We start from the raw sequence: 17989 nt of genomic DNA, 5'->3' as shown, positions 1-17989 counted from the left end.
AATTAAATTCTAGTTTTAAAAAATCCAGTTCTGTCAATGAACGGACAACAAAACAAAAGACGCCTGATGGTCTGCAAATGCAGATGGAACGAATGTAACAAGATTTGTATGTTCCTAACCACCACAGGACTTTTCTTCACTGGTACAGTAAACTTGCATTTGGGAACCCTAACTGGAGGGAAACCAGCAATGCCTGTCACATCTACCCTGCAAATCACCCCACTGCCTTGCAACAGAGAAGATGCAGCTGGGGCTTCCAGATACATTGTTTGCTGCTAAATGTACTGAATGTGTTGTCAGTTTTAGCCTTAAAGGTTTAATCTACTCTAATTATTCAGAACCCTGGCAGCCAGGGTGCCAATCTAGACGAGGGTTTCCTCCCTATCATTGTAATGTCTGGCTCCCACATTACTGTCATTGTAACCCCTGGCGCAGGACATGGCACCCTCCCCCAAAACAGTCTCCTCCTCACACTATTTTTCTCCTTATGTCCCAGCTTTCTGCTTTTATCCTGTCCCCGTCCCTGCCCCGCCCCACCCCGTCTTGTGGATTCCATCCACTATAGATTCTGGTGTGTGCTAACCTAGCAGTACTATAACTTATTCTGGTGGGAGTGGCTTCAGCCTACACAATCGGTTAAGCCGTCTTTCTTCCTGCCTCTACCTTGAGGCATTTCCTTGCCTCAAAAAACTACTCACTGACAATGCGATGATACACATGTCTACTCAGAAATAGGCCACATTGACTTCAATGGTGTTTACTTCCAGGTCAGAAGGGCCTCTAAGAAAGGCAAACTGCACTAGTGAACGTAACAATCTGGGATGCGTGGCAGAGGGCTCATAGGCTTTTGTGTTGGTTTGCAGAGGGGATTGAAGAATTTTTTAGTGGAGGGGGAGAGGGGAACATAAAGGTGGGCTTTATGCAGTTGCTATGTAAAAAATTTTTTCCCTCTGGTTAAAGTAATGTGAACCTTCACCAGTGCACATTCATTAAACATTTTTTCTGTTAAAAAGCTGGCACAGCAGGGTTCCACTCCCTCCCACTTCTAATGCAATGCAAGTATATAGGCTTCTCCACATTAATGGAAAATCCCTCTGCCTTACTGGGGCTTTCTGCTCCTGGATTCTTTGAGGGATTACAATCAGCTCCATGGACAGACACAGAAGACTGCATGGTTTGAATCAAAACCTTCCATTTCAGCACTTTCCCTATGTTTTCCTTTAGACAGCGTCATCTAGTGGCTGCAATATAGTGCTACGGCAGCATTACATGCTACCAATTCTGCAAATGTTTTTGAAAGACCTCATGAAGTCCAGTGTTTTTTTACAGTAGGATAAACCTGCAAAAGCACGGGAGGGGCCCTGGATGTCAACAACGTTGTGTAATGGACCCGCAAACTTCCATGAGTGGCCAGTCATGAGCATGCAATAAATTGCTGAAACTACACATGGCACAAATTTGTGTTATAAAGTGACACAACTCTGCTCACGACCTTCCAAATTCCTCCTACTTTTCCCACAATTACAACACTATCATCTTCTACTCAAAACCATCCCGTGTTTTCCTACCGCTTCTTCCATCTCTTTTTTTTAAAACCATGGAAAATCTGTTAAGGAAGAAAGGACAGAACAGCTGCACAATACCTTGTGGTTGCTAGTGCTAGAAGCCCTCCAGCTGGAAGCACTGGAAGACTTCTCAAGAGTTCTTAAACAATAATGCATATTCTTCCCATTTACTCCCGCCTTTCCTTCCCTCCCCTTCTTCTGTTGTCTCTCTCGTACAACCTGTACTCTTGTACCCTGTGAAGCACCACGCATCTTGACAGCACAGCAGTAATAATAACAACAATTGAAGCAGCTCCGTTCCTACTAAGCATACATTTTGTGCTATTTCATAAACATTCTATGCTGCCTGAATAGTAGCAAATGTCTTTGAAAGCTAACTCTCCCTGTGGACATCATTTACAAAGCCAGAAGAGAACTTTTCCAGTGGACTTAATTTTCAAATCAATAAATAAAATGCAATTTTAAGCATGTATTGGAGTTTCTGCTTGTGCAGCTGCCACAACTATCGCAGAGTGACCGTGTCATGTCCATGCCTAGAAGCCCTGTCTGCTTCTCCATCTAAGCAACAGGAAGCAGATGTTCCAAGTGAGATGGTGAAATATCATCAAACCAATTGGCGGCGGCTGTGTCAACAGGAAGAGCCAACTCTCATAGGAGCTGCATGAGGATGGCTTCCAAAGAGCCAAACTGCTGAGTCATAAATATCACGGGTATAACATGGAAGAATAAAACCACACACAAAACCAAAAATCTGACTCTTGGGCTCAGGTCAAAAAAGGGAACTCACTTGGGAAAACAGCTGAGTTGCAGGAAAGCTGCACCAAGGAAATGGTGGTTGGGATTACCACCTAGCCCCAGGGGATTCATGGGAGCAAAACAGAGCTTTTATTGGGAAAAGATTGTGCCTTCTCACATCAGTCCTGGACTTTCATAGAGCATAAGGAAAGGAAAGGTTCCTCCTGTGCAAGCACCGGGTCATTACTGACCCCTAGAGGGATGCCGCTTGCGCTGGCGTTTTCATGGCAGACTGTAGCGGGGTGGTTTGCCATTGCCTTCCCCAGTCGTGACTACCTTTCCCCCAGCAAGCTGGGTACTCATTTTACCGACCTCAGAAGGATGAAAGGCTGAGTCGACCTGAGCTGCCTACCTGAGACCCAACCTCCGCTGGGATCGAACTCAGGTCGTGGGGAGAGTTTCGGTGAGAAGGAGAAAGACTAGACAGACATGACTCACCTCTACAACTTTATAATGCCGTTCATTGCACCTGTGTGGCAGAATGGGTATTATTGATGGAGGAATGAAGATGCCATCCAACATATGAATAATACCATTTGATGCCAAAATATTCGTTTTGCTTAAGGCAACAGCAGGGTCACTCCCCAACAGAATTCTTCCCTGTGGTAAAAGAAACAATTTCTGCTTCAGGGTTGTGCTCACTCTATGGCAGGAAGTCAATGTTGAAACAGAACTGTGCAAGGCAGACCCGTCGGTAAATTGACCTTGGCCTAATTACTTCTTCAGTAGAAAAGCCCCCAAACATCCACTCACTACTAGAGGGAGCTATGTATGGAGATCCATACGCTTACATAAATCTATACTGTCTCTCTGGAATTAAGTTTATTTGTTTATTTTATTTATTTACAATATTTATATACTGCTCCAAAGCAAAAGATTTCAGAGTGGGGAACAACAAAGTTAAAAGAATAAAACACCATATTTAAACAATTAAAACCTTTAAAAGGAAACAGATTCTGAACTTAATAAACCACAGCTGGTCACTCAAGGAAGGCCTCTCAAAATAACAATGTCTTCAGGAGGCAGGAATTAAGTTGAGGCCAAGTCAAACATCACAAACATTTATTTAGCTTTCCCCACCAAATGGGTTAACATTACATTCATTTCAATTCGCTAAGCTACAGGAGAGAGCACTTACATCCTCATTGATATGGATTGTCACTATCTGATTTGCCATGGTTAGAATACGTGGCATCATCATCAGTCTTTCCACTTTCACCTGGAAAATATGGTGGACACTATATTTACATAGTCCAGAGCTTGAATCCTGAACCAACACTTTTTGTTCATTAGCTGCTTTCATTTGATAACCCTAATGCTTGGCTGGAATGACATGGCTACTTTCTCACTAGGACTCTTTCCAGACAAGGCTTTTATTGTGCAATTGCCCTGCCACATTGATGGAATTGGATTGGGGGTGGTGGTGTCCAGATGTTGCCCTCTTCCATTTGTGACCCTCTGATGTTTCCCTGCTGCTGCTGCTTCTCTCATTTTTCTTACCAAACAAAATCCATCAAGGAGAGAAAGATGGAATAGCTGCACAATGTGTTTTGATTGATCAGGCTAGGAGCCACCCATCGAAAAGCATGGGCATCTCTACACCAGCCTAAAATCCTGCATTTAAAAAGGGGCTTTCTGCTTCCATTTTAAATGCAGGATCACGATCCCTTTTTCACCCTCTTCCTTTCCCCCCTCCCCCTTCTCCCTCCTTCTCCCCATATCTGAGTCTTCCATTATCTTTCATTGATCTCCTTCCTCTTCTTTCTGCTTTTCGTCTTTTCATGGAGGAAACCGGAGCGGAACACAATGGGGTAATTTGATAGCTCATTATCTGTGATCTCTTTAAAAATGGAACAAAGGGCATTTAGTGCAGGAGATGCCTTGGATGATCACGGTGTCATGTAAAGAGCCTGCAAATTTCTGTGAAGGAGCAATCTCAATCATAGGATAAAAGCTCAGTGTGAAGAAAGCCCATGTCTCTCAGGAGTCAGGATGGAAGCAGGATTGGTACAAGCAGCTAACAGGAATGCCTTCTAGACCTTCAACTGCCTGTGGATATTGTTTTCCCAGTAGCTTTCACCTATTATCTAGATTCTGCCCAGTTGAGAATTATTATTCATTGTTGATCATATCTATTCCCTTGGATAGATCTGTTGGCCTCAGATTGTAGAGGCCTTGATGTTGCACCATCCCAGTTCTGAAATTTGGTACACACACAGTTCAAGGCTGCTAACAGAAGCATCTGAAAACTGAGCATTTGTAGAACTGTCCATCAAAAAGGCAGCATGCATGGGGCGGGTGGGGGCAGGGGTGAAAATAGCTGAAGTCCTTCCACACCACCCAGAAAACTGAAAATCGATATGCATTTAGGCCTAACAGAGATAGCAGCAAAGATGAGGAGCATTGGAACTCGCCCATGTAGGGAAGAGCAGTCGCTCTCTCCAGCTCACACAGCAGCCCCCTGCTACCTCCGATCCAAGACTGGTGATAGCAGTGGGGATGCCCTCTGAGGGGCTTCCTTGGTGAGGGGCTTGGAGCCTAAGCCCCATCCCCTGGAGGAACCCCAAGAGGCAGCACAGGCCAGACTGGGGTCCCCCCACAGGATGGGGGTTCTGCACCCCTGTGCTTGTGCGACATCATTTGCACTAGTGGAATGACACCATTGGATACAATCCACAGTCCCCAAATATCCTGATTACTAGGATATTCTGAAAATAGGGTGTTTGTATACCTCTGCTTTGAAATAGGGGGCACAAAGTATACCCCCCAAAATAGTTGAGATGCTTTTAAATTAGCTAGAAGGCTGACATTTAATACAGTTTAGTTTTAGACATAGTGATTACTAGAAATTATGTAAGCACCCTAGTCCAGCATTTCAACTGGCAAGCTGGTATATCGTTACTTACGAGTAAACATCCAGCTTTATATTTCAAGCAACAGGCTGGTGTACCTTCCCAGGGTCCTATTTACTCAAAGTGAATGTTCCAGCTCTTCCCAACCCAAACTGGATGGAGGTCCTCCCTTAGTGGCAGTTTGTAACTGTTCTGTTAATCTTGTCTCTCCCTCTTCCTGACACAGAAGTTCTGGCAATTTATAGTCCTAAATTACATTAGCTGGTTTCTCCCCCAGCATTCCCTGTCTTTTCCAGAATCCATTGCCTCTCCTAAAACTAAATGCCAACAAGTCTGAATGCTTAGGGGTGGCAAAGCATACACGTCTGGAGTTGTGCCCCCGAGTGGGCATTTTCTTCCCCAAACCTCTATTTCAGCAAGCGTCTAGGCGTCATATCAAGGCCTTGATCAACCACCTAGAAAAAAAACTCTGTTCAATTACCAAACCACTCACTGACAAATTGCATATAAATATACGATGTATAACAGCACCTGGATGCCTATGGAATAGAAAGGGCTGGAGGAGACAGCACGTGTGTGCGTATTTGAAGCATTCCAAACATCGCTATACAAGAATTTCTTCTTTATGTCAGTTTTTGTTTTGTTTTTTTAATGACATCAGTACTTCATTTTTTTATGAGACACCTGCAGGATATGCATATGGCTGAAAGACAGCTCTAACTTTTCAAGATCAATCTCAAGTAATAAATGCAAACAGCTTTAAAAAAAATTCTGTCCATTTGCAGTCTATACTAGGCAAAGCCAAATTATAGCTAATGTTTGGCTACAATAAACTAAAGCCTCATTCACACAAACAGCAAAGGAGGTGGTAAAACTGTTCTTGGACTTTTAAATTTCATATAGCAGGTAGATGGTTACATGGCTGAATGTTTCCGGATGGGAGAAAAAAATCTCTGCACATAGAAAACAAGAACAGTTTTCTCCCTGACAGCTACTTTTCTGCATGATGGCAGTTTTTGAAAAGGCTGAACATTCCACTATGCAGCATTCCCCTTACCTCCTGTCCAGAAATAGTTTTATCACCCCATGCACTGTTTCTGTGGACTAGGCCTAAGAGATCTCACATATGCTGTAAATGTATTTTATAATAGTTTATTTCATTGAAAGGGGAAGTCAAGCACTAGTTGCAGCATCAATATGGGGAAATAGCTATAGTCTATCAGAATTGGGCTTAACTTTCCCCTAGTATGGACAATGCAGAAAACAAAGCCAAATAACTAAGCTTTTTGTTTTGATAAGTTTTGATTTGTTTTGATAATAATACACGAAGCTGCTTTATACCATGAGCCTATCCACACACTACATTCAGCATCTAAGGCTCCTCTGGGTGCCTCCTCCGAGGGTGGATCAGAAGGCAGCAACAAGGAAGAGGGCCTTCTCAGTGGTGGCATCCCAGTCCCCGACAAGGCCCACTTGGCGCCAACATTGTTATCTTTTCAGGTTAAGACCTTTCTGTTATCTCAGGCATTTGGCAGAACGTGATGAGCTTTAATCAGGTCCTGGATTTTTTTTTTTATGGTTGATTGCTTAGTTTTTAGATACATGTTGTCTCTGTGTACTGTCTGTGTTTTTATGTAAATGATTTTTAAAACATTGTATACTGTATTTTTCATTGTTTCTAATCTTTGTAAACAACCCAGATTGCTTTGGCTATAGGGCGGTATAGAAATGTAATAAAATAAATACATACTTACAAACTGAGTGAGACTGTTGGTCCGTTTAGTGCAATACTATCTACACTGACTTGGGGCTCCTTCACAGGGAGCTTTTATCCTGCAATTCAGATTGCTCCTTCATGGAGGTTTGTGGGCTCTTTACATGATGCCGCGACCCTGCCATGACCCTCCAGGGCATCTCCTGCACTAAATGCCCTTTGTTTCATTTTTAAATTGATTTCAGATAATGAGCTGTCAAATTACCCTGTCCTACTCCGCTTCAGTTTCCTCCGTGAAAAGCGTTAAAGCAGCAAGAAGAGAGAGATATCAATGGAAGACTCAGATACAGGGAGAAGGAGGGGGGAAGGGGAGGGGGAAAGGAAGCGTGTGTAAAGGGAGTTAGTTGTGATCCTGCATTTAAAACAGAAGCAGAAAGCCCCGTTTTAAATGCAGGATTTGGGGCTGGTGTAGAGATGCCCTTAGAAGCAGCTCTCCAGGATTTCAGACTCTCTCAGTCGCACCTGGAGATGCCAGGAACTGAACCTGGGAACATTTGCGTGCAAAACACATGGTTTACCACTGATCTATGGACTTTCTCCTAATTACAACAAAATGTATCATTCTGAATTGAGGAGAGAAGTATTTCAAATGTGCATGATCCATATCACTGTTGGGAGAAAACAGGATAACTCGAGGAAGCATGCTAGGCACCAGCTGAACTCAATCTGTAGAAGCAATGTGCTGCCATGGATCTAGTGCAGCTTTTGGACACAGAGATCCAGATCTTTGCTCTGCTGTGAGTTGCACTGGGTGGCTTTGGATATGTGAATATCTACAGCCTAAACTCACAAACTGGGAGGATAAGAAGAAAGAATCATAAAGTACATTGTCCAATAAAAAGTAGCGGTGTGAACTTAGAGTAGTATCTCCAGCGTGGTTTCTAATATTTGTCCTACTTGTGCTGGAGCCTGGCAGCATTTAGCTAGATTGCTCCCTATCCTCCAAAATTTATTCTCAGCTGGGAAACTTGGGCATTTACCAGCTGAGAATCAGGTTTGAGGCAGGCTGGCTTGCAGGAAACAACTGGGTTACCAGACGGTCATGTTGTGCTCAACACCCATTCGAAACTTGGGGGAGTTTCATAGGAAGCAGCCTATGTTTTGCAAGTAGATCCAAGTCCCAAGGCCTTGCTAAAAGCTGCTATAGAAAGGACCACTTATTTGAATTACTACTACTACTACTACTACTACCACTACTACACTGCCCCTTATTGTCTAGTTACTGCTATGGAAGGCCATTTCAGAGAGCAGGTGCTTACTTTATCCCAAGGAAATGTTGCCATTTGACCTAGAATTATTGTATAAATCACAATACCATAGTTATCATGCAGTTTTCCTATATAGAAATACAACTTGCAAAATATAGAGTCTAGCTGGCTGCAGAACAAACCAATTAAACCTGATCATCATAGGTTTGGTTAGGTAACATTTGTATAGTAACAACAGTCATGCCACAATAGTCAAGCGTCCATTTCATTTTGTCCCACAATGCAAATGGGCCTGTAGGATGGATGAATCTTGTCAATTTCGGTCTCTCATTTTTTCCAGTATTAAGTTCACTTGTCCTGTACTTTGAGAATTTTTTTAATAAGTTCAGATGAAAAATTGTATGCATTTTTGTGTGCATTTCTCCTAATACATACATTTTGTACACAATTTTGCCTTATATGTTTTTGCAACCACATTTCCCAATATATTGTATTTTAAAACATTATTTTCACTAATATTTACACTGTTGTGTGTACTTTCCCCTAATATATGCATTTTAAAATGGATCAACATTTTTATTGGAAAATTCAGAGAAGTATGGATTTCAAAAGATAATTGAGTTTCAGTCTGCATATTGTTAGAAAGTGTGAAATTAGGTAAGGTCATATTAAAATGTGAGCTGAACAAATTCTCCCTCACTCCTGGAAGGCAGGGGTTTTTTTTGGAGGGGGGGCAATTTCAACTGTGAAAATGGCAAAATAGGGCCTTGCCCATAACTGCTTTGATCTTTCAAAACCAAAACACAGCATGGGAGATCCTTTTTATGGCTCTCCCTCATCACATCTAGTTTGGCCCTAATGCTATATTCTTATGCACACTTACTGCAAATATATCCCATTGGCATTAACAGAACTTACTTCTGAGTAAACATGAAGAGGATCAGGTTGTTGTGTTAACTGAAAATTATAGGAACCAGCAGACCACTTCTAAGAGCTGCTTAAGCAAATCCGAAATAAACGGTTAGGAAAGAACATACTGCCTACACAAAGTCATAATTCCTTTAAAGCACATATACCAGTATACATGTTCAAGATCAGTCTGCCATTCACATGAATGGCTTGGAAAATTACTGACACCCAAGCAATTAAGGTTTCAATCCAAACGTATTTACCAGTAAATTTGCCTCCCGATGTTTGCAAGTTTCATTTTTATCAATGGGACTTACTTCCAGGTAAGCATGCACTCAGTGGGAAGTATATGCAAAAATGTATAGGATTAGGCTGGAAGGACTGGGTGATCATACCTCAATTCCAGCAGAGTATTTGCATATAGTAAGGGTACAGTCACTGAGTGGTTTGGGAGCACCTGATACTATAGGTGACACCTAGTCAGTATGGACTTGTTTAGCCCTTTGGATGGGAGACCACTGCAAGTTCCATTACGATCAGGATATGAGTTTACAAAATAATTTTAAAAATTAGGCAATTGAGCAATGGCAGGGCAAATCACTTGCTTTAAATTTATTCATTTTTATTTCAAAAGTTGTATATCACTGTGTACTTTAAATAAATAAAACTTTAAAAGTGTGCTAGTCTGCCAGATATCATTGAACTACATTTCCCATAATCTCAGACCACTAACTATGCTGGCTGGAGCTGATGGGAGTTGGAGTCCAACAACTTCTAGAGGGTCTGAAGTTCCCTATCCCTGCCCTACAGGAAGCCTAAGAGCTGAAGATGCATCAGGAAAGCCATTGATCCATCCATTTATCTTCTTTAACGCCCAAAGAGTCTTGATAAGGCAGTGATTGCTTGGAAATGTGGTGAAATGAACCCACAAAGCTGGGAACAGAGATGCCTTACCGCTCCTGCTGGGTAGATATGATGTTTCACAAGTTCCTGAAGCTTGCTTATTCCCTAGGAGCAGGAAGAAAGCAATTACTCATTATCCCTAGACATTTTACATAACAGCAATAATGGATGCTGATTGCTAATGTAAATGCTAAATGCTTGTGCATGCAAATTATAACTTCAAATCAGAGTTTCTTCCTGAAGTACCAAAGGAAGGACAGCATTGTTTGTACAAACACACCAAGAATAACTTTTGCACCCTAAAAAGTTCAAATACGTACCACGGAATCCAATTTTTTTCATACTTATGAGTGTTCTAAGCAGATATTCTTTTGATAATATATTTTTGTTTTTGCATAATCAGGATATTCAGCCAGAATAAGGCACCAAAGTTCAAGGAATGAAGGTGCTGGCCAACGAGGACAAAAGGTTAAGATGACAAACCAGGAACTAAGAAAGTGTATTGGAACAGAAGGTTTACTCCTTGACCACTGGAGATCCTGGCTGTACACTCTGGCCATGGCCCATGTTCAGCATAATCAAAAGCCAGAATTCTGTAAGTGAGCAAGTGTGCTGATGCGTACTGCTGGATCACTCCTGCATGACTTCTTCTCCCAGCAGGAGTGGCTAATCAAGCCAGGGATTGCCTGTCTGTGGTTTCCATAGTGTGACATCTGAACTTTGGCGTGTCCCTCTTCTAATAAGCCAGAGTAATAAGCCAGGGTTTGTTCTTGGCTTATGACCCTGGCTTGTTGGGAGAGCAACAAGTCAGAGTTCCCAGTTCAGATATCATGCCAAACAAACCACAGATGGAAAGTCCCTGAATTCTGGGCTTTCCCCAACAAATTTAATATAAATATTTTAAAAGGTCATATTTTAAAGCAGATTTCAGATTCTGGGCTGCATGTCATAAGGGTAGCTGTACACTTCAGACTAAGCTGGGCAGAGAATATTTATTTTATTTTGTTTAAGATAATGTATAGTCTGCTGAAAAATATACTCTCCAAGAGCCGATACGTAGTTGACGAAAGAGCCCCATAACATGTGAACATGTGAATTCAGGTTACAGTATATAGCTGTGCAGCCAGATCACCTGTAGCAAAAAAACGAAGACAAAAAACCCATATGTACAATTATGTCTCACAGGACCATCTATATATGAAGTTGCACGCGTGCATTTTTCAGGGAAGTGCTTTTTCTCGAGATATTTTGTAGAATGCGGCTTCAAGAAGGCCAGTCATAGGATAGTAAGTTCTATGACTATCCCATTTCCTCTGAAGCATCTAATACAGGTTAAGGCAAAACCACAGGCTAGATCAGATTCATCCAACCTTGTACAGTTTGGACCACAGTGCCGATCATCCCCAGCAACATTGCAACTGGCCATGCTGGCTGGGGATGGTAGGAGTTGCAGTCCAATACATCTGGGGACACCAGGTTGGGGAAGGATGGGGTAGAGGTCCCATCTATGCATCTGATCAAGATGATGACTCCAGATGTCCTTAGGATACTTCTAAAGCTACCCATTCTAATAACGTAATTTGTGAAGGTGACCTCACCTCTGTGAAGAGATAAATTAGCCTTCCATCTCTTAATTTATCCACGGCTTCATTGCTTGGCACGAACACAGTGAAAGGTCCAGGGCCCTCCAGGACTGAAGGCAGGTCACAGTTCTACAAAATATTAAGCACCACCACCATAGATCATATTATTATTAGATTAATATTAATTATTATTAATATTAGATCAATATTAAGCACCACCACCATATAGCAGCCTATGTGTGTAGTGTTTGTCCCCACCCCACCCCCGTGCTGAAGTGAACCGTCTGTGTCTTCTCTGTGTTGATCCGCCCATAAAAGAAATTAAAGAAGGTTTTTTTTAAAATTCGGGTTTGATTTGGCTGTTATCTAATTGCCTGCACTACTGTCCTGTATTTCTTGAAGTTATCCTGCCTTCTATAAAAGAACATGAAATATAAAACAATAAATTAAAGACACCCGTCATTTGCTTAGGTCATTCTGCTTTTCTTTAGCTATTGTGTGTCTGTGCCCCTGTATGTGTACGTGCTGGGTTGTAGTTCCACCAACACTATACATCCAAATTTCAAGGCAGTGCTGAAAAAGCATGAGACACATAGTATTTATATTAATTACCTTCTTATTCCAATAACAGCCCACTGTGTGGCAAAGCAATTCAACGCAACATGAGGCATCTTCGGGGTGTTGGCAGGGGCAGAAGTGGGGAGAAGTTACAGCTTTTTGCTTTGGAAGATTTCCTGGAAAAAATCAAATTTCACCTGCACCCTGAACACAAGCCAGTGGGCCAAAGTGCCTGGAATTTGGCAAGTGGGATGCCCTCGAGGGGGCTGAGAGGGGCTCAGGTTTCACACACATCCGTGGAAACAGGGAGAAGTTTTCCTGGAAAAACCTCACCAAAAAATTTCACCTGCACCTAGCACACAAGCTGGTGGGCCAAACTGCCTGGGCTTTTGGGGGTGCAATGCCCTGGAGGGGGGCTGGGAGAGGCCAAGGTGTCACATGCGTGTGTGGAAACAGGGAGAAGTTACAGCTCTTTGCTTTAAGAGTTTCTGTGGAAAACATCAAATTTCAACTCCGCCTAGCACAAAACCTGCTGGGCTAAACTGTCTGAAAGTTTGCAGGTGGCTTCCTCTCCAGGGGCATGGAGAGGTCCCCAAATTTCATGCCTGTATCATAAAAACTAAAAAAGTTATGACCATTTGTGTTTTCCCATTCAAGTCAATGGGAAAACACCCCAAACGGGCGGTCTGGATATCCGAATCTCACTTCGGATTCGGATCTCAGTCGGACCAGAAGGGGTCCAAATCGGTCCAAGGTGGATCAGGGTTGCTTTGGATGATCCAAAGCGGCATCAAAAGTGAATCAGGGGGTCCATGCACAGCCCTAAAATACATGGCAAAGGCCACAGAGAATTCATAAAGCAAGCCCATGAGTCTTACATGAAATATCTCTCTATACAAGGGCTATGACCCTGCTGCCTGATACCTAAGATTTTACAAAATACTCAGAATAAAAACATCTGGTGGACTGAAAATATTACTTGAATTGGGGGGGGGGGTGTCTTAAACTATTTAATTCAGTTTTCCTCCTATGTCTTTTTAGCACATTCCGACTTATTGAAACCTTTTCCTAGAAGATTATAAAGAGAGGATGTTTGAGATGAGGCTTTTATCTTGCACTCTTCCTGCCTCATAAATGGAATTTTAAGGGGGGGGTCCAGATAACGTCGTCTTCCATTTGTAGCCCTCCTGTGTTTTCCCATCTCTCCTTTTGTCTTTCTACAAAGAAAAGGAGGAAAAGACAGAATTGCACAATGCCTTTTGATTGGGACTGCTAAGAGCTGTCGATATGGAGGCACTCAGAAATTCTTCTAGGGGGTGGGGGGAAGCACTCATTTTAAGAGAGACAGTTCTAGAGCAAGGATCGAAAAAGACCATTCTGAGAAGAAGAAGAAGAAGAAGAAGAAGAAGAAGAAGAAGAAGAAGAAGAAGAAGAAGAAGATTGGGATCTCATATCTCCCAATGAAGATATTATTGAAATGTTTTCTATGAGTCTCCTTTACCAGAATAAATGCTTCTACTTGAGGCTGACTTCTTTTCTTGTGACCTACATGTTCTGCTGTCATCCCCCACTCCTTTTGTTCTCTCAACCAAGAACATTTTTCTAATTTCCTAATGCCATTCATATAAAAGGTTTGAAAGCAAAAGCTGCAATATTGAACAAGCCATGTTCCTGAGAAAATGCTGCAGTAACGCAGCGCTCGTTTTCTGGCCCCATAAGTGGGATTTCTTACTTCCAATATAGTTTCGAATCGGCTGGACATCTCCATTGAAGCAAGAATCTCTGCAATTGTTTTCTGCAAAAAGACGCATGGTACAATGAGAAGGGGAGATTCAGATGGAATCCAACTTCAGTTATAGAAATTGCCATTTAAATGTGCCTATGAAAACAAACAATAGCATTTAGCTCCCCCAGTATTAGTGCTAGGACAAATATTATTTTATACAGCGGTACTCTGACTCCACCGACTACTAACTGTGCAGTTCCAAGAATATTTATTTTAGGTACCACTGAGACTAAGGATTTAGTCCTTAGTAACTGTGATTAGGATTATAATCTAAATTATGTATTATTTATAATACATAATTTAGATTATGTATTAGCCACATAAATAATACATTATTAATTTCATTTTCAAGGTGGCTTCCAAGGTACGCACACCATACATGCTACAGTCCACCACAGGATAAAAATGCATAGTGAATGGTAGGGATGGACGTCACAGGGAAATCCTGTTTGCTTTTGGCTCGACGGATCCCCGCGGTACCCCTGACTCAGCGTTCATTTGTGAACCAAGCAGCAGGTCAGTTCCTGAAACTCAGGAACTTTTGCTACTTTTCTTTTATATGCGTGAGTCCCCATTTGTGCAAAATTGCAGGTATAACTATTTATGGAAACCACAATTTGTGCAAATCACAGTTGTACATAGTGCAATTTGCACAAAATTGCAGGTGTGAGTGGTCTAATACCTGCAATTTTGCACAAATTACACTATTTACTGCCAAGATTTTGTGCATATAAAAGAAAAAGTGAAAACCACAAGCTGGCCTGAGTCATCACACGACAATTTGGGCAAGCTCAGGGATGCGCGAGCTGGAGTCTGGAGGGCTGAGTGGGCGAAAACCCACTGAGCTCTACCCCCCAAATGAATTCCTCTGACATCTCTAGTAAATAGCCCATTGTTTGCCACTAGCCTGTATACATGGATTCACATTCATATCTAACCAAAATGTAGTTTTAGTGTTGTATAAACATGGTTTAAAAGAAAACTGGTGTCAAAAACAACTTCTGACTTCTCTCCACAAATACTGATACATCCATGCTTCATAAATAAAATATGATCTGGAAATCCTTTAAGGGATGCAGTTAGGTTTAAGACAAGGTCCTCCTCATGCCCAGGAATTTTGGGGGCAGGCACTGGTGGGGGAGGGATGCAATTGAGTCAGGATAAAATGGTTCTATACTGCCCCACTTAAGAGTGTTGCTTGCTGAAAGTGGGGGGAAATGAGATGTACATTTCTATTTTAAAAAAATTGCTTCTAGGTATACCTCACATTTATGCATGTGGGTTTTATGGAGCTTTAATCATATTTTGTCAAACCACCCATGGGAATTTAGAAGCTGTCTGGGGATTCAGTGGAGAAGTCTGTTAATGGAAGAGCTCTTTATATTATTCTGGGGCTGAAACGTGATTATGGCCAACACCTGTACAATATTTTGTTAAAGTATTTGTCCTTGTATCCTGACCTCTTCCCATTTTCTATAAGGAAAAGGAGGATTCAACATACCTGATCATTCCCAGGGTTGTCCAACGTGGGTTTTTTCCTTAGATTGCTGACAACATGTATAATGCCATTAACAGCTGGCAAATTTCTCTCTTTGACTAAATAGAGTTGTCGTGGTGCATCTGAAAACGTGTAGTACTTGGTACGTGACAAATGGGAAAGTAATACAGGATTATTCTGTGGTGCAAATTTCAGTATGACAATTCACAAGAACTCACAATTCTTGCTTCAGATAGATGATGAAAGAAGGGTGGATTACTCTCTTTTCATCATCTGTGTAAAGCTGGAACATTTAATAAACAGCTAATAAGAGAAACGGTATGTTTGGATAAATATTGGAACCTTTCCTCTTAGCTCCTAAATTCTATTTCCACCCACTAGTCCTAGTCCTACCCCCTGGAGTGACAGACTGCTCCACATATCTGAAGACAGCCACATGTCTTCCTTAAACTTCAAGAAGGAAATAATAATAATTATTAATAATAATTGTTATTATTATTAATAAAAATAAGCAAACAAAAGAAAAATGACAGGATGGCCCATTTTTTAGAATTTCAACCGAGGTCTGGAAATAACATTTAAATTATTTTACCTGATCAGTGAATGTCACTTTATGTCCAGATAATGTCCACAGGACCTTGGTTTTGACCATGTCATTCCACAAATGCTGTCCAGGTATTATGTGTGTTTTACATAAATCTTGTGTAAATGAGATCTTTGTGGAAACAAAAGAGAGTATCAAAAAACCAGAAGTGTTGAATATGTATTCATAATGTCTTTTAAAACAGCATTTTAACTTCCACAATACAAAATTTACTAATACAATAACATATCAGTTTGATAACCATATCAAACCAACATATTATTTTTTGTTACTATTTCTAATGATTTAGGAGACCAAATAGCTTATGTTCCTGCTCCAAAATTGGTGTGTGTCCCCCCCCCCCACACACTCTAGCCCTTTTCTCTGGAATTGCCATCCTTTGGTTTAATCACTTCTTTACAAAATATTCAGATAACATCATTGTTAGCCTTTTGAATTCCAGTGTTTTATGTGCTGTCCTCCTATGTTTTTTCCAGATCTGATCTGATCCAGGTCTGAGAAAAAGTGCTGCTCACATTGCAATCCTATACAAATCTACTCAGAAGTATGTAAGTCTTAAATTCAATGAGATTTAGGTAAGTGAGGATAGGATTGTCACCTGAGGATTTTAAGGGCTCCATGCCTTTCATTAAATACTTCTTCTTTGCAGATTCAGCACATTTTATTGCTTCCTGAGGGTAGGGCAGTAGTGATAAATAGTATATTAATTCCCCTTAAATACCCTCTTAATTGCAATATCAAATTATGAATTTATAATTTGATCAAGAAGGATTATTAAACCAAGAAAGATGGTTTGTAAGAGGGGTAGGCAACCTGGTGCCCTCCAAATGTTTTGGACTGTAATTCCCATAAGTCCCAAAAGACATTCGACCAAGTGGAGCAGTTACATCCCTTTTAAGTTATAGATCAGCTAGGGTTTGGTCCAAATTTCAAACAAAGTATAGCACAGAAGGAAGACACTTTTAATGTTGCTGGGAACATCTGCTGAATGGGACTTCATTATGAGTAAACATTATAGGAGGATCTTGGTGATGGAGAAGAGCAATACTAGATTAAGTAAATGTATGGAATCATCATTTTAATTCCACTTCCAGCTAATTGTAAAAATAATTTTTAAAAAAAGGCCTCAGCTATGTGGGCTGTAGTGTAGAAGCAACCCTGGCCTTTTTCTAGTGAGGATAGAATTTGTTGTTCAGTCATTCAGTCGTGTCCAACGCCAGGCCTTCCTGTCCTGCGCTCTCTCCCGGAGTGTGCTCAAGTCCATATTCATTGCATTGGTGATGCTATCTAGCCATCTCATCCTCTGCTGTCCCCTTCTCCTTTTGCCTTCAATCTTTCCCAGCATCAGGGTCTTTTCCAGGGAGTTTTCTCTTCGCATTAGGTGGCCAAAATACTTTCCAGTATTTACCCTTTGTCATTATTTTCCCTTCTTCAACCTCTTAAGGAAATTAACAGGTATCTATGGAAATCTTATAACATTTTCTCAAGTAGTGCATTTTCTCACTGACATCCATTCATGTCAGTGAGACTATTTAAAATATCCACTGGGTCATTTCAATAGTAGCATTAATTGTTGTAATTCTTTCAGCAAAAGCATGTGGAGATACAGTACTCTACAATCTTCTTCCGTGCCTCATTTTGGTATTTCAAATGGGGTGGAGGACAAACATCCTTTTGTGTCTATATTAAGCTCAGATATTTAAGCAAAACCATTTTCTTTCAAAGCAATAGTTTTCCTCACAAATGCCAGCTGCTACTTAAAGGCTACAAACAGGGGTGCCAATTCAGATTTCAGTAATGGGAATAGGGGCAAAGGGGGCAGATGCAGTAAAGTTGAAAGGTCTAGCTTGCTCTTGGATCTCTAAAGATTAATTTGGAAGGAAAACATACCAGTTAATGTTAACACTGTTTAATGTTTGCTATAACTCATACTTACTATAGCAATGCTATCAAC

At 41.2% G+C, this 17989-nt stretch overlaps 1 protein-coding gene across 2 annotated transcripts in view; it reads right to left on the bottom strand.

The window, feature by feature from the left end:
* Nucleotides 1-17989, bottom strand: part of STAB1 (stabilin 1) — a 165614-nt gene that overhangs the window by 106298 nt on the left and 41327 nt on the right. For both annotated transcript variants that reach the window (XM_084839737.1, XM_084839739.1), the window contains exons 12-18: nucleotides 16024-16146; nucleotides 15435-15569; nucleotides 13880-13942; nucleotides 11605-11718; nucleotides 10058-10111; nucleotides 3499-3579; nucleotides 2799-2960 (exon numbers count right to left, since the gene is read on the bottom strand). In XM_084839737.1, coding sequence (XP_084695863.1) covers nucleotides 2799-2960; nucleotides 3499-3579; nucleotides 10058-10111; nucleotides 11605-11718; nucleotides 13880-13942; nucleotides 15435-15569; nucleotides 16024-16146 — 732 coding nt within the window. The remainder of the gene's footprint in view (nucleotides 1-2798; nucleotides 2961-3498; nucleotides 3580-10057; nucleotides 10112-11604; nucleotides 11719-13879; nucleotides 13943-15434; nucleotides 15570-16023; nucleotides 16147-17989) is intronic.

The sequence above is a fragment of the Heloderma suspectum genome, chromosome 2, assembly GCF_057233095.1.
Source record: "Heloderma suspectum isolate Gila_16-S chromosome 2, 16-S_ref, whole genome shotgun sequence".
In the NCBI taxonomy this organism is placed as follows: Eukaryota; Metazoa; Chordata; class Lepidosauria; order Squamata; family Helodermatidae; genus Heloderma; species Heloderma suspectum.
The sequence above is the reverse complement of the archived record's forward strand: the minus strand, read 5'-3'. Positions and strand labels throughout refer to the sequence as shown.